Source organism: Micropterus dolomieu, linkage group LG17 (assembly GCF_021292245.1).
Source record: "Micropterus dolomieu isolate WLL.071019.BEF.003 ecotype Adirondacks linkage group LG17, ASM2129224v1, whole genome shotgun sequence".
Taxonomy (NCBI): domain Eukaryota; kingdom Metazoa; phylum Chordata; class Actinopteri; order Centrarchiformes; family Centrarchidae; genus Micropterus; species Micropterus dolomieu.
In genome coordinates, this window is record NC_060166.1 from 2,000,632 (window position 1) to 2,023,055 (window position 22,424).

A 22,424-nucleotide genomic window follows, 5' to 3' on the forward strand; every position below is an offset into this window, starting at 1 on the left:
TTTTCCCAGTACTGACTAGCTTCTTGTTTCAGACCCTGTCATTTCTCTCCTGGTCAGTAATAATATTCTCTCCTTCCCACCATTCCCCAGTCACCAATCCACACACCTGCCTCTCATTGTGTAATGACTTACCAACATATCCTCACCTACCTAAATGACAAAATAAGTTGATTATCAATGACTCCCAAAGCGACATATGACCGATACGAACGTTGTGAAACAGTCAGGGTTTGGTTAGTGTGTAGGGCAACAGAACTACTACTTGTGGTTTGGGTTAAATTAAGTATGTCAAGTAAGTCTCGTGATTAAATCACATGACGTTAAACATGTAGTTAACGTTATGAAATGGTCGCTTTGGTTAGGGTTTAGGGCTACAAAACTACTTGGTTAGGTTTGTGGTTGTAAGCTTGTGGTTTGCGTTAAATAAGTATGTCACAAAAGTCACATGATTTAAGTTTACTTGACCCACCCCATCCACCTCCTTATATGGACTTTGTTGCTCTTTATACTAAGTCACCTGACTTCCTCCTTTGCTATGTCGTATGGCCACTAGAGGTTGCAGCTACAATATGGGTAATATGGGTCGTAATAAGTTGCTTGAGCAATTGACTTATATGAACGTTTTTCTGGTGAGGAAAGGCTGCCACTTATTCATACCCTTTGGCATCCCCTCACAATTTATGGATTATCATCCTAAAACAGGACTGAAAATAACTGATAGGAATTAGATGGTGCATGTGTACCCACAGCAACAATTTTTTGTATTGGTATAAGGTGGGCTGGTTAGTACAAGTTTGGTTAAAGGTTTTTAATTTCATGGTGACAAACTGGTAAAAACTGTCTGGAGAGTCTCTGGACACAATTCTACTAATACACAATCGGGGCGGCTGTGGCTAAGGCTATCCCTAGCCACAGCCAGTTGTAGTGGTTGTCCACTTATCAGAAGATCTGTGGTTTGATCTCCAGCTCCCCCAGTCTGTATGTCAAAGTATCCTTAGCCACTGTGTGTCTGTGTGTTAATGGGATGAATGTGATGTAGTGTAGAGTGGTTGGAAAGACTAGAAAGGCGCTATACAAGTACATACTAGCGCTGCCCCCGACTAAGGATTTACATAGTCGAATCAGAATCATCAAGTCCTGCCTATAGTCGACTGATATTCGAATAGTGTGTTTTTGTGCGTGGCGATTGTGAGCCGAAGCTAAACTGAGGCTTATTGTTGACCATTCTCTCTCTCTCTCGCCTGCCATTTACCGGTCTTGTGCAGAGTTTTTGCCGTGCTGCCGACAGCTGCATGCACGTCGCAGTTCCTCGCGGGTCTATTTCAAGTAGTGGCTGTTTAAAAACAATAAAATATTCTTTGTGTGATTCATCAACGGTGATAAATTATCTGAAAGTCCCGTGAGGTGCGGACAACTCGACAAACTGGTGAAGATGGGGATCCGTCTCTTCAGCAAGTGTTCATCCTGCCACTACACACATACACGCTGCACCTACACATGCGCACCCAGGGTTACGGTTACAATTTTGTATTTATTCATGCACTTTAAAAACATTTATTGGAAGTTTTTTATCTTTTTATACGTTTGTTGCCTGTGAAGATTCTCAGTCATCCAAAGCATAGTTATCCAACGAAGGTTAAAGTCAGAAGTGATGAAAGGACAGCATTGTAAGTGGGAGATAAGTGGTGGCGTAGACCCCCTCCTCTGTTCAGAGACGGCTTCTCAACCCGGGTGTAGATGGCTTCCTTGACACCTCTTTCAAACCATCCATCTTCTCTGTCTAAAATGTGCACCTGGTGGTCCTCAAACGAGTGTCCTCTGTCCTTCAGATGTAAGTAGACTGCAGAGTCTTGACCTGAGGAGTTGGCCCTTCTGTGTTAAGCCATGCGTTTGTGTAGTGGTTGTTTAGTCTCCCCAATATGCAGGTCTGTGCATTCCTCACTGCATTGGACCGCATACACTAGATTGCTTTTCTTGTGTTTGGGTGTGCGGTCTTTGGGGTGGACCAGCATCTGTCCTAGTGTGTTCTTGGGTTTAAAAAACACAGGGATGTTATGTTTGTTGAAAATCCTCCTGAGTTTCTCTGATACTCCAGACATGGAATCACAATGTTGTTGCGTTTGACCTTCTTTTCCTCCTCCCCTGTAGTTTTGTTCTTTTTGGATCTTGTGGCTGTTTTCACAAAGATCCATTTAGGGTATCCACAGGCTGTAAGTGCCCCCTTCAGGTGGTTCTGTTCCTTCTCTCTGGCTTGGGCGCTTGTTGGTATGTTTTCCGCTCTGTGGTGCAGTGTTCTCATGACCCCTAGCTTGTGCTCCAGTGGGTGGTGTGAATCGAAGAGTAGGTATTGGTCTGTGTGTGTGGGTTTTCTGTAAACACCAATCTGCAAGGCATCCTGTCCTTTTCAATGTGCACAGCGCAGTCCAGGAAGACCAAACTGTTGTTGTGAACATCTTCCCGTGTGAACTTGATGTTACTGTCCATGGAGTTGATGTGTTCTGTGAAGGCTTGCACTTCCTGGGATTTAATTTTGACCCAGGTGTCGTCCACATATCTGTACCAGTGGCTCGTGCTGTTCCTCTGAAGGAGTTGAGGGCTTACATGTTTATTTACAGCATTAAACGTTTAAATGTGTATTGTAATAGGCTGTATATTAAGTTATTGGGAGAAAACTGGTAGTTCTATGTAAAATCAGACGTTGAGCACCCCCATATTGCCAAAATGGCGTGATCCTTGTTTTGCTGCGAAGCCTCGACTGTGAGATTGACAGTCGAATCAGGCTCCACCCATCGAAGCATCGAATCTTTAGGGTCTATTTAGGGTCAGCCCTAGTACAGACAATTTACTCTGGCTGAAATAAGAAAATATTATATATAATTTCTATTTACGATAGATAAAAAAAAAAGGTAGAAAAACAGTATTGTTGACATAGAAATGTTTAAAATTTTATAGTGATTAGAAATTACTTAATGGGATCCAGGAATGTAAAGTTCACTGTAAATTCACTAAATATAACACTACAGTTAAAAAATAATTCATATTTCAGCAAACCACATATGGCCTGTATTTCATTTTTCATGCAGTTGATAATACGAACGATAAAGTTTTTTTCCTCAGAGTTATGTCAGCCGAGGTAAATGTGAGTTTGTCTGGAGTTTGATGGATCTCAGTGGTGAAATTAAATTTCATAAGTAAAGTTCTGTTAAACCTTGATGAGGTTTATGATATCTGTAGCTGAGATGGCTGGTAGAAGGAAAACCCACACAATGTTTAATTTGTCCCTGCTTTGCTCATCTTGCTGTGAAACTAGAGGTCTACAGTCTCAAATCCTACCTCAAATTAAATTTGACCTAATTAAGTCATTTTTATTTCAGGAAGATACGAGAGCTTTATTATTATGAGCTACTGTCAAACAGCATGACTGAAAACACCTGCTGATTACTGCTGACGTACAGATGGCGGCCACACCCATGACTGTGCAGCTTACAGCCGACGCATTTCAGCCAGCCACATTATCTTATTTGGGTGGACAGTAAAACAATACTAATGGATCTGTAATGAACTAAGGTGAATATACGTAATCTCTGCTTTGCATTCATGTTGAGTCACTGTTGAGTCCTGCTATTGTAAAAGATGGCTGCTGGGGATAAGCAAACAAAAGACAAGTATGGTAATCATTCTTAGATCTGAACACACCTTCAATAGGTTTAGGCCTTTATCGCTTGAGTCAAAATATGATAAAGCAAAGCATATTAAAACACTCTGCAAAGCATTTGGTGAAGCCTTTATTTATCTAAAGCCTTATATCAATCCATAATTGGTCATAATGGTGGTCTATTATTCCTACAGGTTAAGATCAGATTTGGAAGTTGTGGGTGTTTCCACATGGACCTTGAATAATGCTAAAGCTGTGTCCTGCAGCTTGAAGAAACCCTTGCTTTCCTTTTCACTGGTCATTGCCACAGGTAGAAACTAACTGTACAATCTCAAATACATCCAAGGAACTTTCCAAAACATGTAGCCACACCAGGCCAGTAAAATAGACAGGTGTCTAATTGGGACTAGGCTTTTAATTGGAGTTTCACAATAAGATATTGGTCTGTTTCAGTCTTTTTTTGCAATTTTGTGTGAATTACCCAGTTGTAGTATGTGATGGTGCTACTGGGTCCCATGACAAATTCACTGAGAGCAACCATATTTCTACTTATTTGCTATATATGGAGTTATAACACCATGTTTGGAGTTATAACACCATGTTTGGTCAGATGTGGGGTGAACATCTGTGTGCATGGTCTATGGTCTCGCCCTTCATTTCAGGTGTGTGAAGGGAACCAGGGATCATGGAAATAAATGGGATGGGTGGAACAAGCAGAGATGAATCACCAAGTGCAGCTATGGGAATGCCACTCCCTCACCTGCCACATTAACACCTTCCCCCTTGGTATAAACACCTGGGCCTCCCTCTCATCTTCCTCAGAGTTCCTGTTGAGAAGCAAATGGCTATGGCTAACAAGCGGCTGCTATGGCTGACCCTGTCTGCCATCGTAGCTTCTTGGCACAGCGGTACATACATTATTCTCAATTATGCAGCCTGACAAATATGACTAATGGGACTGTTAAGAGTTCAAATGTTTACCCATAAGCTATTGCAAAGTTTATCCATATTGTATTTTAATGTAGTTTGAGGTTTGATTATTGATTACTTGACAAATAACTCTTACTTTTTTCAACAGAGGCAAAGTCTGCTGTGAACACATTCTCCTCCGTCTCCCAGATTCCTGAGAAAATAACAGGTGAGCTTGTTGATTGTTCGTAGTAACTGTGAACTGATGTTTGCTTATCTAGGCAATGTGTGAGCATTCATTCATGTAGGTAAAGACCTGTGTAAATGTATTGTGGTATCACATCCTGATCTGTCTTTGTAGGTGTCAGTCCCCTCCACAATGGCCAGGTTTGCAGTACATGGGGCAACTTCCACTTCAAGACCTTTGATGGGGACGTTTTCCAGTTGGACTCCACCTGCAACTACATACTTACCTCTTCATGCAAGGACAGTTACAAGGAATTCAACATCCAGATAAGAAGACAGAAGGCTGCCGGCCATCCCACCATCAAAAACATCATTATGAAGCTGGAGGGTTCAGTGGTGGAGCTCTCCAGGGGCTCAGTGATCATTAATGGCAAATCGTAAGTTTACTCTACTCTATATTACTTATTGCTTCAGACTGGATAATACATATGAATTGTATTTAATAATATATCAACCTCAATAAAAACAAACCTCACAGGAATGGAATGGATTCCAGATATGCAAACACTGTGAGCTGTGTTTAGGATATTTTATGCAACCTCGCCTTGAGAATCATCCTTGAAAAACTTAGTAGCCAAAATAATGTGACTTCTTTTTTTTCTGTCTGCAGAGCTATCCTACCATTCAGTCAAGCAGGAGTGCTTGTCGAGAAGACTCCCACCTACATTAAAATCAAAGCAAAGCTTGGATTAGTTGCTATTTGGAATGAGGATGACTCTTTTCTGGTAGGATTTTGGTTGCACTGAAAAGCCTGCAGTGACCATTACTCTTTAAAAACACTGTCAAAGCTTTTAACTAAAGTATAACACTCAGTTAGGCTGCACACTAAACAAATTACAATCTCCATAATTCTTAATGTAACAAGTGCAGTAGCAAGTATTAGTTATTCTGATCACCAGTAGTTTAAAACAGAGTTAACTTACAGTGTCACTAAGGTGGCAGGTTCTTGCTACTGCTTAAGGCATTGCTTTTGTCCCCACAGGTGGAGCTAGACCTGAAGTACAAGAACCAAACTTGTGGTCTTTGTGGAGACTTTAATGGAGTCCAGCTCTACAATGAGTTCTACAGCCATGGTACACTTTGACCCACTTTAACAAGTCAATCAGCATAGGCAAGGCCACAGAACTGAGCTGTGTTTCTGTGATATTATTCAAACAGGTGTGAAAATATCTCCTGCTGATTTTGCTAACTTCTGGAAAATGGATGGTCCCACTGAAAGCTGCTCTGACTACACACTGGAATCAGCAGAAAGCTGCAACACTATGGTGAGGCTTCACCCATCATATACTGTATTACAATCAGCAACTGTGTTCTAGCAACAGCATTTCCTGTATTGGAGTAGTAAAGTAACAGTTACACAACTGATACACATATTACCAACATAAAGTTTGTGTTGAAGTCTGTTAACCCAAAACATGAGTAATGAAAGTCAACCTATATTCTGAATACTGGCTATTCCAACCAGTGAATTTACAAGAAGCTGGTACACAGCATGGAAGTAACCACAGTAATAATCCCTAGTCCCTTAATCATGGGCGTGGAAGTGGGTGGGGAGGAGTGGGACTGATTACCCAGGGCCCCAATGGGGGGAGGGCTCTTGAACAGCCTGGAATGAAAAGGTTGTTTTTGTTTGCAGTGTTGTATTTCTTGGTTGAGAGACTGAACTTTGTATACCCCCCCAAAAAATAAAAATAGTGGAGGCTCAGACCCCTTAAAAAAGACGCAAAATGGTTTAGTCCGCCCCACACTAGGGGCCTTTCCGAAACTAGACTCTCGCCACTTCCACTCTGGTCGGAGTCACCCTCCAGGCCAAATTGAGCTCCCTAACCCGCGTAGGGTTTAAATACAGCGACAACTTTTGGACGAACTACCTTCTCTCCCCAGCATAAATAGGATCTGACGTTACCGCTGCACTCATTGCTATAATACGTGTATCAAATAAACATCAGTGATATTAAGATTCAGGATTGATGTTGAGGAAAAGTGTGTTTTTTGCAATAACAAAACTGAAAGCATTTGTCATTCATTTTGTGTTTGTGTTCGTGTCGAACGTGACTTTATATATTTACGAAAAAGAAATACTATATTCTTTTATAAAAAGATTGATATTCATTGTAAAGAAATGCCTATATAGCACCTCCTTAACTTAGCCTATATGAAGAATTTCAATATAAATCATATGCCTATGGGCTACGTTGTTAACCTGTGAATGCTGACGTGACACTGACAATGTTAGTGTAGTTTCAAAATAAAAAATCCTACATGTTAATCGGCGAAGTCACACGGAACGCAAATTGAAAGAAAGGTCCCCCATCGTGCAGCAAAGGGTGTTACACACCTTCAACAAGCCAGCATCGGTGCTGACTCGGCATTTGAGGGTTTAACAACCCATTACCACTCCACCCTCATTGGTTTCGGATGGCACTCAATGTGGCGGACCCTCCGCATGAATGCGCAAACGGAGTGGAAGTATGTAGGTAGAGGGAGTAGCAAGCGGTTTCAGAAAGGCCCTAGGATTCCTCTTTAGACGTCTAATCAAGCAGAGTGATGGCTGTTGCTGGAGCATCAATGGGCCTTGTGACAGTCATGTCTGTCCCCAAGAAAGGGAACCAAGGTACCAAAAAAAGAAAGAAAGGAAAGAGTAAGATAGCAAAGTGAAGGAAAACAGCTGCCAACTAATTTCTTTCACAAGAAAGGTGAGCACCCTCACAACTAGCAGTTGAAGAATGGTTTAAGCTAATATCAGCAGTTTAGATTGAAGACAGGAATCTAGCTTGATGCATATTTGCATAGTAGCCTAGAACATAAATTATTATCAGAATCATAAATTAAACTTTCAAAAGTTTAAATTATTTAGCTTATAGGCCTACATGCCTTTGAACCACTAACTTACACTATAGGCTTGGACACAAAGCTAGATAAAATGTACTGAAATTATACAAATGGTAATGTAAAGAGTATCATTTATTTGAAAGCTGATATTTTTTTTCTTGTTTCTGCAAATGACACATGACTCTAGCAAAGTCTTGGTCAGTTGTCTTTTATAATGTAGCATAGTAAGCATTTTCTCAGTGTAGGGCTATGACAACTAAGATGGTATTTTTCAGTGTTGTTATATACCTTGGGAGTGATAAATGCTTAATACATGAAGAAGATAAAGTTATTTTATGAGTGATACTCTTAACAAATCTCAGTTAACCATAGTAAAGTAACTGACCCTTTGCTAAGCCACGCCCTGAATACACAGCTGGCCAATCACAGCACAGTATAGGACACGCTCTAACTGAGGTGTGACACTTTCATGGCCGTGCTCCGGTCACTTTAATGCAAAAGGAGTCGTTTTCTAGCTTTCTTCTGCGGTATTTTTCCAAGATATGGTCAAACGCTGTTCCTGGGGCACTTGTAATAGTTAGTTGCTACCCAGAGAGGTTGAAAGGAGAAGTATTTCTGGATATAAATTTTTCTGGATTTATTTTAGGTTTTAAATAAATCCAGAAAAACGGCGGCTGTGGGTTGTTCCTAATGTAATGTTAGTTAGCTAACTCTAGCTAACTTCCTACTGAATGTAACGTAATAAAGCCCTACTCATCTGCTTTTTAATGACTGTAATAATGAATAGAGGCCTACCTAGCTTTACAGGAACAGTGTTGATCCTTAATATCATTGTCTTTTGTTTCAATCATCGGGGAATGCGTTGGTTGACTTGTACTGTGTAATTGGTAGGCTTTAGCTTCTATCTTTCATTGTCATTGTTGTATTTCACGTCCATCTGAGTCAGTTTGAGTCAGTTTGACTGCCTGAATACAACCTTCAAATGTATAATGCAACTGCAAAACTGTCTGCTTCTTTCTGAGATCGCTTTTTCCAACAAATTTGACAATATTTGTAGCAATAAAGTGCAGTAATAGACAGTGGCAGCGCCGACAGTTTGTCGGACTTAGCAACAGTAACTAAGGGGGGCGGGGCTTAGCGAAGGGTTAATTGTAGGATACAGTGTGTTGAGAAAAGAGGTCTGAAACTTGGTGAGATTTCAAACTTTGCAGACATAAGCACAAATAACAGAATATTATTTCTTGTTTAAATGGGGGAACAATGGTTCATTAGTGACTACCCTAATCACCACCACTGTTTAATGTATACAGTCAATTATTTGTCAACATTTTTCAAAAGATGCTCCGTACTTGTATAGCGCCTTTCTAGTCTTTTCGACCACTCAAAGCGCTTTTACACTACATCTGCATTCACCAGTCACACACTGAGCCTAAACTAACATTCAAACTCACTCATACACTGGCGGAATAGCCGCCAGGGGCAATTCGGGGTTCAGTATCTTGCCCAAGGACAGCCGCCCCAAGATGTGGCAGAGACAGGGATTAAGAGAGGCCCACAGAGACTGATTTTATATAGGGCCCAGCATCATAGTTCAACGCAATAGGGTGAGATCTTTAGTCTTATTTTTGAACCCTAAAAGTTAGGCCTAGTATAAATAACAGAAAATTCCATGTAAGGAGGTGGTTGGGGTGTTTGGGTAGGTCAGAAACCAGACTTTCACCCCGAAGAAACAAACAGTCAACAATGATTGTTTTTAGTTATGCTAAATAAGTTGCATAAGTTAAGTAAGTTACACGAGTCATGTAAGTCACGTAGTTATTTTGACCCAAACCATGATCTCTTTCTAAACCTAACCGAGGGGGGCGATATTAGTGGTATTATCTCAGTCCGTGGGGCTTGACTTAGGAACAAAAGGGTTGCCCGTTCAAGTCCAGCACGGACCGATGCCGAAGCTGCGCAAGGCCCTGAACCCCTGCCTGCTGCTCCTAATTAGGATGGGTTAAATGGAAAGGACAAATTTAACATTGGTTGTATGGTTTACAATTGCATTGTATTGTTAACCAAGTGGTTTTGTTGCCTAAGGCTAACCAAATTGCAAGGTTATACAACGTTAACGAATTGCCGTTTTACAATGTTAACCACTAGTTTTATTTTGAAAGTCTAACCAGATGTATATTTTTTTATTGCTAACTTGACTGTGGAGAAATCAATGCTAGAGGGTGCCCAGGGAAACAACGCCAAGGGGACTTGAACAAGCGGCCATATGTGGCAAGTTGGGAGTGAGAATGTGGAGTATAGTATATGTAATGACGTCATGCTGAGTGACATTCATTGTTTTTGCATTAATTAGAATGGCAAGGATAATGGACTACTACTCTTTGTGTGAGATCTTGGTCACAGTGTTCTTCTAGCAGTTGTGTTTTTTGTTTTTTTGTGCTCATTTGAAAACCAATTGACCATATCAACCTGGCCCACATGATGTGGTCAGGATCATTAAATATCTGTTATGGGTCAATTCTCTAAAGTACTGACCCATAATTATAGATAGTCTGGCCAATCCAGAGAATAGGCCAGTCTTTACATTACTCTGCATGTAACACCATCTTGGCTTTGCCTGCCTAATCATTTGTTCCTATTCCTGTCTTTCTGTCCTGTAGAAACCCCTGTGTGAGCAGATCCTTACAGGGCCAGCTTTCAACAGCTGTCATAGTCTGCTGGATGTTGCCTCCTTCACTTCAGCCTGTGTTGCAGACCTCTGCCACTGTGGCAATGGCAAAGAACACACAGACCCCTTCTGCCTTTGCAACACCGTGTCTGAGTTCTCCAGACAGTGTGTCCATGCTGGTGGCAAGCCCAAAAACTGGCGAACGAAAGAGCTCTGCTGTGAGTACACTCATTAGACACTGCTCATTAAATATTCAATGTGAAGGAGAGGTGGTCTGGGATAAAAATCACAATTTAATGGAAAGAAATTGCAAACGAAGCCAGATTTGAAGAAAAAAATTTAAAGATATTAATCTTTAATGGATGTATCAAAAATTAAAAAAGAAAATGTATCAGCCATTATAAATTCTTTAAACTTTCAGTCAACATTGAAGTTTGTACAGTAAGCCTAATAAAAGCAAGTTCATCACAAATTGTTGGTTGGCGTTGATAGGAGACTATCAGAATGTTGCACCCTTAAAAAATGTGGTTTCATGGGTCTCCAACCAAGAACAAGTACGACGAGCGCAACAGCGGAGGCTGCATTCACAAAACATCACAAGGCTAAAAGTATATGCTAACCTGCTGAGTTAAGAGACTTGCCTCTCAAAGCTTAGGGGTTCTGGGGTAAGAAAGGATACTCTTAACCCTGGGCAGGTCATTCACGGGCTGGAACCAGCCTACAAAAGTCAAGTTTTTGTGAATAAATGTTGTAAGAGAGGTTTCAAGTCAAATGATGTATTCACAGGGAAGTCATGTCCTGACAAAATGGAGTACAATGAGTGTGGTAGTCCCTGTGCTGATACCTGCTCCAACCCAGAGGCCAGCCACACCTGCGACAACCACTGTATTGATGGATGTTTCTGCCCTGCAGGTACAGCACAGTGTCCCACCTACAGTACATGTATACTATTACACACACACACACACACACACACACACAATGTGTTTCAGTACAGTGATACTTTGATTGCTTTCAGGAACGGTGCTGGATGATTTGAATAAAAGTGGCTGTGTCCAACTGAGTGAGTGCTCCTGCAACTACAACAGCAAGATCTATGGACCTGGAGAGTCCTACTCCAGTAACTGCAAAACATGGTATGCTATACAGTATGTCAGCCTGTCTGCATGTCAAAGGAACACTCCACAGTAAGGCAAATGTTTGGGTGCTCAAAAAACAGAGAAATCTCATTAAGCAGTCTATTTCTTTGTCAGTGTGTGTCCAGTAAATGGTCTGTACTTATGTAGCCCCTTTCTAGTCTTCCCGACCACTCAGAGCAATTTTACACTGTACGATTCACTTCTTTCACACACACAGCAGCCTGGGTTAGTCTAGGTTTTGGAGACACAGTTTTGGAGATTGTTGCATATGAATTGATCAGCTATGTGCTGGCAAATAAGATTAAATTGTGTGCACTAACAGTGTGTGCAAGAGTGGCCAGTGGAAGTGTGTGGAGGAGAAATGTCCAGCAACCTGCTCTGTGGAGGGAGGAGCTCACGTCAACACCTTTGATGGAAAAGCCTACACCTTTCATGGGGACTGCTCCTACGTTCTGGCGAAGGTAGCGCACGTCATCATCACTGCTGTTAAAACACACACACACCTGCTACATAAGACCTCAACCTCAAACCAGTTAAAGCTATTATTGATAGATGGTGGAGATTAGAGTTGTAGATAATAAAAACAAGTGAGTAGACTGTCATCTCTGTACCATCACAGATAGAGCACTGGAAATTGATATCACTTCCAAATTGATTGACCGGTCTTTCAATAACTCTCTAACATTAACAACTAAATGAACTAAATATAAGTTATAATACAAAGTGGTGGGTGTTAAAAATAAGAATATGTTCATAAGGTATTCTGTGTTTTGTTACAGCAATAATCAGTGATTTAATCAAAATATTTATGGATTGAACCTTTAGGGTCACTACAGAGTTAGAACACAGTAATGATATCTCATTGTTCCGTTTTCTTCTGTTCCTAATCCCCTCCCTTCCCTCCACCTACACAGGAATCGTGTTAACAGAACCAGTGGTTCTCAAACTTTTTCACATCAAATTAGACCTCGGACCCCCATTTGATAAGATTTGGTCCCATGAGCGCTCATCTAATAGGATTTTGGCGTTTAGATGTTTTTATTACAGAAAGTGTGACCATTAGTGACACATTCTGTCACTGTATTACTTATGGAAGGAATTATAGTGAAAATAAACGATTTTCCTTTTTGCTGGGGACCCCCTGGCACCATTTAAAGATGCCTGGGGGTCCCCGTACCCCACTTTGAGAACTACTGGCCTACACAACACATAAGCTCTCTCTGTGGTTAGGGTGGAAATGCAAGTGACTAGTGCGGTGTGAAAAAAGAACACACATACTGTATAAGAGGTACATACATTTAAAAACATACTGCTGCTGTTAGTAATACCAGTATTAGTGCTGCTGCCTACTCGTCACTTCTTGGACTGGTATTGTGTGCACTGCTCTCTGCAGGTATATTGTTTCAATTCATCAGGAGCTGAACAGATTTGTGTTTGAATGTTCAGGACTGCAATGGAAACCAGTTTGTGGTACTGGGAGACCTAGTGCAGTGTGGACTGACTGAGACTGAAACCTGCCTCAAGTCCGTAACCTTGGGTCTGTCTGGAGGGGCTAATGTGAGTATGGTACACGGAACAATATTTATTTTACTCTTTTAACCGGAAAAAAAACTTAAATTATAGCTTTGTTATTTTCAGAGCGGAATCCTTGAAGATAACAGATGATGTTTTTATGGAGGATTCAATTCAGTTCAGTTCAAATCAGCTTTATTGGCATGAATGTATAACAAGTATGTATAATGTATAATGTCTATAATATATGATCCTGAATCCAAATACAATATTACAGATTGAATAATGTGTTTTATATAAAAAGATATTTTTCCAAATCTGTTCAGCATTTATGTATTACTATTTAAAGGAAATGGGAAGGACATAACCATAGTCAAATACCAAGTCTGTGTTTGGTAACTGTCATTTCCCACAGCCTACAACACAGCTGGAGATTTATTTTATTTGCATGCGTTGTTGCACATTAATGCAGTGCAAACAGGATTACTTTTTTTAGTCATTACACCATAATTGAGCACAGATTTCAATAATATCATCTCCTCTCCTTAAAGGTGATCACCATCCAGCCCAATGGAAAGGTGTTTGTGAATGGCATTTACGCTCAGTTACCCTTTTCTGCTGGTGAGAAACACTTTCCTCTGAAAAAACATATACATATATATATATATATATATATATATATATATATATGTATATATATACACTTTTTCTATGTAATGTACACCACAAACAGTTTGGCTGAATGACTGAGGAGTGAATAAACATTTGATCTAATTTTCTATCAGGTTTCTTAGATAAATATTTAATATAAATATATCTAAATATTTCAATGTGAGCAGCCCAAACTATGATATCTGATCTCTTAAACACTTAACACTTAAAGTCTGTTTTTGCTTTTTATAATGCACCAGTGGTTCCCAACCTTTTTTGTCTGACATAGCCTCATAGTCCTGTCAGATGGGCTTAAGTACCTCTTTATCATACCCTAGATTGGATGACTTTCGTAACCATCGTCAGGAAAAAGCTGATGGGTTCTAAGATTATTAGACTGATGATACATAGATCAACTTTTAGAGCAATTGTGCAGGGCAACGTTGTCGTCAATGGTAATGAGTAAAGATTACTACCGTAATCCCCTTCCCCCACCACTCCTCCACCCGCCCCGCACTGCCGCTATCCGTTCAAAACATAGATAGAACATAGACTTGCCACTAGCAAGATTGCCCAGCAACATTGCTCAAAAAGTTGCCCCGTGTATCATCAGCTTAACTATAAAAGATCAGCGTCACAGAAATGTAAAAATTGTGTGTTGACTTCCCTCCTAAACACAAATATGGGGATAAATATTATCTAATCATAATTTCTACACCATTAAAGCTGGTTTCTGTAATTTAATTCTGTAAAGTGAAATACCTTAAAACACAAGGTATTTCCTCACCTTATTATAGAAATCATATAAGGTGATGTGTAGTTCTGCCTTGATTTTGAATTCCAGCGTATTATATGTGTAAAAAATAATAAAAAATAAACTAACTCATCAATAAAAATACATTTAAAGAGAGAAATGTGGCCCAGTATGTAATCCTGTCCCCTCCCTTCCATCCATTTTTACAACTCCCATCCCCAACGTTTCTCTTAACCCACAGCTGGTATATCTGCATTCAGAGGGTCTTCTTTCTACCTGCTGGTCCAGACGTCTGTTGGTGTTCTGTTGGAGGTACAGCTCCAGCCAGTCATGCAGCTCTACATCACAGTGACCACTGACTACTATGGCAAAACCTGTGGTATGTACTCTAAAATTATTAGTTTTATGGTTATTAAATATCTAATTGATGGACAGCATGATTTGCACTACACTCTCATGAATTAAAGAATCTTCACCTGAATTTTAGTGAAAATTGCAAAACCCTAGCAAATTCAGCTACCTATCACTTACAATAAGTGCTGCAAAATTCCCCCATATTGAATATTTGTAGTTTGGAACCAGACTGGACTGCTGTGCATTTTCATTTATTTCATCATTTATCAGTCTATTTTAGTATGAAAGCAGAAGAAAGACATACGGACAGAAAGACATGATGAAGCCATAGTGACAACGTTCTAAAATGATTTGTGTAGTGATGATTTTTGGTGCCCACAGAATGGATCCAGTTTCCCTCGAAAGTAAAAGTTAGGTATTGCAATTAAGATTATGGTGTCTACCTGCAGGTCTGTGTGGAAACCTCAACAGTAACCAGGCTGATGACTTTCTTAAACTCAGCGGCGTTCCAGACGCCACAGCAGCTGGTTTTGTCAACAGCTGGAAGACACATGCTGGTTGCCCTGACGTTAAGAACAGCTTTGAGAACCCCTGCAGTCTGAGTCTGGATAATGGTAGGTCAGACTCATGTGGATTCTCTGTTATCACCGTGGGTTCTTCATGATGACTAATATTGGTCACTTGTGTATAACTGACAGAGAGGTATGCCCAGCACTGGTGCTCCATGCTGAGTGATCCTCAGGGAGTGTTCGCCGCCTGTCTCTCAGAGATCAGCCCGGACTCTTACAAAGAGGTAAGTCTCACAGCTACAGCTGCTGCATATTTTTGTGGACTGGACCTGGACCATTCTCCAGACCTGGGATATGACCTCACAATAAATGCGTTTTTATTTTGTATCCTCACAGAACTGCATGTATGACAGCTGTAACTGTGAGAAAAGTGAGGACTGCATGTGCGCTGCAGTCTCCTCCTATGTCCATGCCTGTGCAGCTGCAGGAATCCAGATTAGCAACTGGAGGGATACTATCTGCGGTGAGTAGTGAGGAACTTTGAAACAAAAGAGTGTTTCTCATAAATCATAAAAAATCAAAACATTCCATTAGACCCAGCGTCCTCACAAACATCAGATGTCAGTTTGATAAAGCATCAGATAAATCTTTGTGTTAAACCACTTTTGGAATCTCTCAACCTGCGTTTTTTAGGACTCCCTAGCACTTAGAGTAGTGTTGGGAGAAATTATGCTTTCTGAACTAAGCTCTCCACTCAAACCATTCAATCTTGCTGAAAAACCAAACTTTGCTTAGTCATAACACACGAGGCCTCAAAAACACACACTACATCACAGTCTGACACGCTGCTGAGATAAACTCAAAACTACAAAAGAAATAACAAACATTTGCACGTTTGATTCCTTAATGGACTGAACAGTTCAACACACCAAACAACTAATTATTCTGCCCCAGCATCCTGTCTTAGGCATGCGACAGGCCAGAGATTCTTGTTCTCCACCTCCTCATCTTCCTCCTATCCCATCTCCTCCTCCAACTCCTACTGTTCTTCTTCCTTCACCTCTCCATACTGTGTTTCCTCCTCCTCCTCCTTCTCCTCTCTGGTGTCCTACACCTCTTCCTTCAGATTTCTCTGGATCCATTCTTGCAAAACAGGATGAACTGACTCTGGCCCTTTTGTCTATCTATTACAGGTTCTGATTGGTGTGTTATCAATTATGACTGGGTAGCTGTGTGCTAATTGAGCTCAACATATGCTGACTTGAGTGAACAATATTGAATGTCTGTGCTTTCTCAATGACCACATGGCGTAGGCAATGAGAAATGAATGTGCAGTGTGCAGGTTTTAGGGAAATGGGTGTGCTTTTAGAAAAATGTAGTTAATCTACATACGCATTTATTTTATACGCACGTATTAACTGTTTACTAATTTGATTATGGGCACACAGATTCTAAATACACATTTGCAGATTCCTGCACACATTCACAAATCTCAGTACACATTTAGAGATCAGAAATGCAGTTACACAACTCTACACTCTACTCTGCTACAATGATGGCCCCATATCCAACACTGTTGGTGCTAACTAAATCTAGCTGCCCGGAAGGCAGGGTAGATTTAAAACACAACAGCAAAGCTACAAACGAAATCTTGTTGTGATATTGTCACAAAAGGGGATAACTTGTACAAAAACATTTTCATGTGGCAGTGCAACAGTTATTCAGTAATTCTGTGGTCTGACCTTTACAGGGAAATATGCCAGCTCCTGCCCTAGCAACATGAATTACTCCTACAACATCACGTCCAGCAGTCGCACCTGCCGCTGCATCGGTACCACAGACCTCAGCTGCCACTTCTCCTTCCCACCCATTGACGGCTGTATCTGTGCAGAGGGAACCTATCTGGATGACTCTGGGAAGTGTGTCCCACCTACTGCTTGTCCCTGCTATGACAAAGGCTCTGTGGTGCTTCCTGGACAGGTTGTCAACAAGGAAGGTGTCATGTGGTATGAAAATGATATATTGCATACGTTTTTGATTGTGTTATTGCATATGTATATGGGATTTGGTAGGCTCAACTGAGAGCACATTATAAATTAATGTCACTGACTCATTGTAGTCAATATGTTCTAAGTCCTGTCAGTAAATGTGAGAGTGACAGCAATCGACAGGCAGGTTTTGAATTTTGACTCTTGCGGTTTCCCTTTGGATTAAGGACCTTTAGAATACCATGTGACTCTTTGTTCTTTACCTTATTTGTGATATTCTGAAAATATTACATCAATGTGTTGCAAGCTTATATGTATATTGATGTGGGTTCTTTTTATTTCCCCACTAGCACCTGTAAGGAGGGCAAACTCAGCTGCATCGGAGAGTTTATTGTGCAGCCATGTAAGTTACATAAAAGCACCTGATCACCTGAGGAGGCTCAAAGCCTGTGTCTTGAGTTCCGCATTCATCAGTGTCTACGTCAGGTGTCCCTACTCTACCACCGACTCACTCTGCTTCAGGCATCAGATTCAAGGACGCTGATTGGCTTAATTTATGTTGCTATGGGCATATCTTGCTGCTATACTGCCTGGGCGATATTTCTAGTTATTATTTATATTTTATATATTAAACGTTATTGTACAATTTTAAACACACATATTCTTAAAGTGTAATTATAATAATAAAGAGTAATTATTGTTTATTTCAAAAATGTGAAAAATCAAAACACTTTCCACCAGGGTGGGCAGTGCCCTAGGACCCTCTATTGGCTAGCTGCCACTGCACCCAGCTGTTGCCTGTCAAGAAATAGTTTCAATATGTAACTATCTACATTAAGCATACATGATAATTTTTACATTTCTGTTTGTGTACAGGTTAAACACACAAGAGACAACATGAGCTTTAAATGTGCTGACTCAGAAATGATGGAGGAAAATATCCTATTCATATCCTACTAATTCTACCCTTAAAACTACAGAATGCTTGTTCTGCAAACATGTGTAACTTTGATTCTTAGGCTTCAGATTCATGGGGCTTGTTCCAAAATTTGTGTAAAAGTCTTAATAATATGAACCAATATGTGCTCTGAGATTCATTAGTGACCTATATTCATTCTAGAAATACAGTGAAGTCATTTTGGATGATGTCTTTTCTCAGCAGCCTGCACTCCTCCCATGGTGTTCTTCAACTGCTCTGCTAACGGTCCAGCTGCAAAAGGAACTGAGTGTGAGAAGAGCTGCAACACATTAGATATGGCCTGTGTGAGTCACCTCTTCCCCAAAATAAAGGAACATTTACATCTTCAGATAATCGGAGCTCTGAGGTCAAGTTAAACATTTTCTCTGCTGGAGCAGAAATGAAACATATGACTGTGGTTTCAAAGTTGGATCTTCTCTCCAGGTGACCACGGGGTGCATCTCCGGCTGCATGTGCCCATCTGGGATGGTATCTGACGGCAAGGGAGGCTGCATCAAGCCAGAGGCCTGTCCCTGTGTTCACAACGGCATCTCCTTCCAGCCTGGACAGACCACCAAGGTGGACTGCAACACCTGGTAAGTGAATCCCAAGTGGAATTAAATGTTGTAAAGCTAGAAGTATGCTTGGTACTGAATTCTTTTGGTTAAACCTCCATCTGTAACTGACGTGTACAAACACATCTGTATCCCTTTACAGCACTTGTAAAGACAGGAAGTGGCAGTGCACTAGCAATGAGTGTGATGGAACCTGCTCTGTGTATGGTGATGGACACTACATGACTTTTGATCAGAAGCGCTTCACCTTTGATGGCAGCTGTGAATACATTCTCACTCAGGTATGAATGCGTACAAAAGCAGTTGATGATCAGTCTAATGTGCATTTTCAGACACACAGTTTTGAACATGGTTCCATAACATTTAGCTGACACTTTTATTTACTTACTCTATATGTCAGAGGTCGCCCGCCTCTGGAGCAACTAGGGGTTAAGTGTGTTGCTCAGGGACAGATTGGTGGATGTGTCACAGTGGGAACCAAACCCTGGTCTCCCACATCAAAGGCCTGTGTCTTATCCACTGCAGCATCACCACACAGGAGTGCACCTGTATTCAATGAAAACTATGTCAACATGCTTTGTGACATTTTCAAGAATGAACGATTATTATTATAGAAGTCAGTATTCTAGAAGTAATATAATACTTTAGTTTGCCACCAAATGTGACTTCAGTGCTTCAGTTAAAGCATCTTTTCCATTGATCTGTCAAATGAACCAGGAAGTCAAGCAGAGTCACTAATATTGATTATTTGCTTGTGTGTGTGTGTGTATGTGTGTGTGTACCCTTCCTCAGGACTACTGTGGCAGTGCCCAGAGTAATGGAACCTTCAGAGTAATCACTGAGAATGTTCCATGTGGAACCACAGGAACCACCTGCTCCAAGACCATCAAGATTTTCCTGGGGGTAGATAGTCCTTGAAACCTTTAAAAAAAAACTGACTCAGTGTAAAGTGCTGGCACAAAGCTGAAACTCAAGATAGACTTAAACAAATAAACTGATTGGACGTATCTAGAGGTGCTACGTCAGAGGCAACTGAGTGTGCTTTAGATTCTTGATGACGTTTTGCCTCTTATCCAAGAGGGTTCTTCAGTTCTAACTTGGTATTTTACACAAAAATCTTGAAAACAAAAAGTGCCAGCATGCATGCATATACATACAGCTTCAAGTAATGGCTCCACTGCTATATTCTGAGACGTTTTCTTCTTAGTTGAGATGAGGGAAATCAGTATATGTAGGTAGAATTGACCAACAAACAATGTATTTTTTTTCTTTGTTTAGACTGCAGAACTGATTCTAACAGAGGGAAGTTACCAGCTGCTTTCAAGTGGAAATGAAGAAACAGTTCCATTCCGTTACAGCACTATGGGCATCTACCTGGTAATTGAAGCCAACAATGGACTCATTCTCATGTGGGACAGGAAGACCAGCTTGTTCATCAAGCTCAACCCAAAATATAAGGTAACACTGCAATATTTGAAAAAAGGTATTGGTTTTAATGTGACTACAATTGATTGTTAAGTGAAGAAAATACAAGCTTTGTTTTGATGTTTAAGTTGCACAGCATAATATAAGGAGCTCTGCTTTTTCAGGGTCGTGTTTGTGGGCTGTGTGGCAGCTATGACGGCAATGCAAACAATGACTTCACTACAAGGTGCAATGCTGTAGTGGTCAACCCGCTGACGTTTGGAAACAGCTGGAAGGATTTACCAAGCTGCGCCGATGCTACAAGCATCACTAGCCCCTGTACAACCAACCCATACAGACAGAACTGGGCCCAGAAACAGTGCAGCATTATACAGAGCGACGTCTTCTCAGCCTGCCACTCCACTGTAGGTTGTTGTTGAGGTCAAGCTGTCTTTGAAGCTTTTCTTTTCTTTTTACCCTGTAAGCCTAATTATGGGGATGTTGGTTAGATTTAAGTTCCTCAGTGTGACCCTCCAACACCATCCAGAATATATGTCAGCTGCTGGACAGACTTTGAGAAATTTAATATGTGAATCCTTGAAAAGGCATCGCTAAGGCGAATGCCTAAATTGCCATGTAACTTGCTTTAATCCCCAGCATTCCTTATCTGAATAATTTGTTTAAACCCTTTACCTTCTGCTAGTGGGGCTATATTGGGCATATAGGGCAATAATTTCCAACATAAGGAACATGATCAGTACCATCAAAACTTTTTTCAGACCAAACTAGACTATTCACGAGTTTAACTCTTTACTTTGTTAAGTAATCACAAAACCTAATAGGCACATTGCCATGAAGCAGCAGAGGTGCATACAGTTTTGTTTAAACTGTTTGTCTTCAAGTGAATTTATTGATCTAAATATTTATTTATACAGCCCAATGTCACAAATCACAAATTTGCCTCAGTTGGCTTTAACAAAGGAACGAAGGAGGCAGACCTCTCCCAGGATGGACAGACATGCAACAGATGTCCTTTGTACAGAATAGACCAGTATAATAAAAATGTATGGCATGGACTATCATGATGACAAAATTATATAATTTCATAACAGATTGTAGCATACACAGTATTTTCATAAATTCAGAGGAGAGAGTAGTATTTAGATAAAAGTAGCAATGCCACACTGAAAAAATACTCATTAAAAAAATTCCTTACTTAAGTAAGGTAAAAGTGCTTTGAGTGGATGAAAGACTATTAAAAAAATCTTAAACCATGTATTGTTTTTGATAAACTTACTAATTAATAGTAATTTGTAGGGCTGACCCACAATAGTTGAAGATTCGATGCTTTGATGGGCGGAGCCTGATTTGATTGTCAATCTCACAGTCGAAGCTTCGCAGTGAAACAAGGATCACGCCATTTTGGTGATATGGGAGTGCTCAGTACCCTAACCTAAAGAAAAGGGTCTTCAGAAAGCCCTCCGCTCTCAATGGGCGCGCACAAAAACACACGATTGGACTATCAGTCGACTACAGGCAGGACTTAACGATTCTGATTCGACTATGTAAATCCTTAGTCGGGGACAGCCCCTGTAATTTGTAATTGTAGCTATCAGATTCAAGTAATAAATGCTCCTTAGTGAACAAAAAGAAGAAATGTATTTCCTCCATAAAGCATTTTATGTTGTGGAGATGCTCTTACCTTTCAACTCATTAGACTCTGATCATAAACTTGTCTTTAGGTGGATCCTGCTCCATACTATGAAGCATGTGTGTTTGATTCGTGCGCTTGTGACACTGGTGGAGACTGCGAGTGTTTCTGCACTGCTGTGGCTGCTTATGCTGAATCCTGTAATCAAGCTGGCATCTGTGTACGATGGAGAACCCCAAAGATCTGCCGTGAGTAACCATGAGGAGGCATTCCTTGTTGAAAAGCTACAGTCAGCATACAATTGATACAGTTTGTATGAGCTAAACTCGTAAAAATTGTATATACCTATCACTAATGTAATATCACTGTAATATCAAATCTGTAATAACCTCTATGAACCTCTATCCATGACTAATTATAATTATAATTATTAACTAATAACTAACTATAACCATTTGTCATCAGAAATAGCTACATTTTTGTCCTTGGTCTTCTAAAGTACCACCACAAGTTTTGGACAGGTTTAGAAAACTGAAGTGAAGTAAGAATGCTTTGAAAAAAAACAAAAGACAGATGTTAATATTTTATATTTATCAATTAACAAAATTCAAAGTGAGTGAAC

The 22,424-nt window shown here is 40.4% G+C and overlaps 1 protein-coding gene across 1 annotated transcript in view; it reads left to right on the forward strand.

The window, feature by feature from the left end:
- Positions 1-4,502: 4,502 nt before the first annotated feature.
- The window catches only part of LOC123985995 (mucin-5AC-like), a 38,964-nt gene continuing 21,042 nt past the window's right edge, over positions 4,503-22,424 (forward strand). The window contains exons 1-25 of the mRNA XM_046074028.1: positions 4,503-4,563; positions 4,734-4,793; positions 4,926-5,187; positions 5,421-5,535; positions 5,793-5,883; positions 5,969-6,075; positions 10,300-10,525; positions 11,094-11,219; positions 11,326-11,443; positions 11,769-11,907; positions 12,893-13,003; positions 13,510-13,579; positions 14,605-14,742; positions 15,167-15,331; positions 15,416-15,510; positions 15,623-15,749; positions 16,977-17,232; positions 17,565-17,617; positions 18,374-18,477; positions 18,617-18,768; positions 18,890-19,028; positions 19,540-19,650; positions 20,026-20,205; positions 20,337-20,576; positions 21,894-22,050. Of these exons, the coding sequence (XP_045929984.1) occupies positions 4,503-4,563; positions 4,734-4,793; positions 4,926-5,187; positions 5,421-5,535; positions 5,793-5,883; positions 5,969-6,075; positions 10,300-10,525; positions 11,094-11,219; positions 11,326-11,443; positions 11,769-11,907; positions 12,893-13,003; positions 13,510-13,579; positions 14,605-14,742; positions 15,167-15,331; positions 15,416-15,510; positions 15,623-15,749; positions 16,977-17,232; positions 17,565-17,617; positions 18,374-18,477; positions 18,617-18,768; positions 18,890-19,028; positions 19,540-19,650; positions 20,026-20,205; positions 20,337-20,576; positions 21,894-22,050 (3,403 nt within the window). The remainder of the gene's footprint in view (positions 4,564-4,733; positions 4,794-4,925; positions 5,188-5,420; positions 5,536-5,792; positions 5,884-5,968; positions 6,076-10,299; positions 10,526-11,093; positions 11,220-11,325; positions 11,444-11,768; positions 11,908-12,892; positions 13,004-13,509; positions 13,580-14,604; positions 14,743-15,166; positions 15,332-15,415; positions 15,511-15,622; positions 15,750-16,976; positions 17,233-17,564; positions 17,618-18,373; positions 18,478-18,616; positions 18,769-18,889; positions 19,029-19,539; positions 19,651-20,025; positions 20,206-20,336; positions 20,577-21,893; positions 22,051-22,424) is intronic.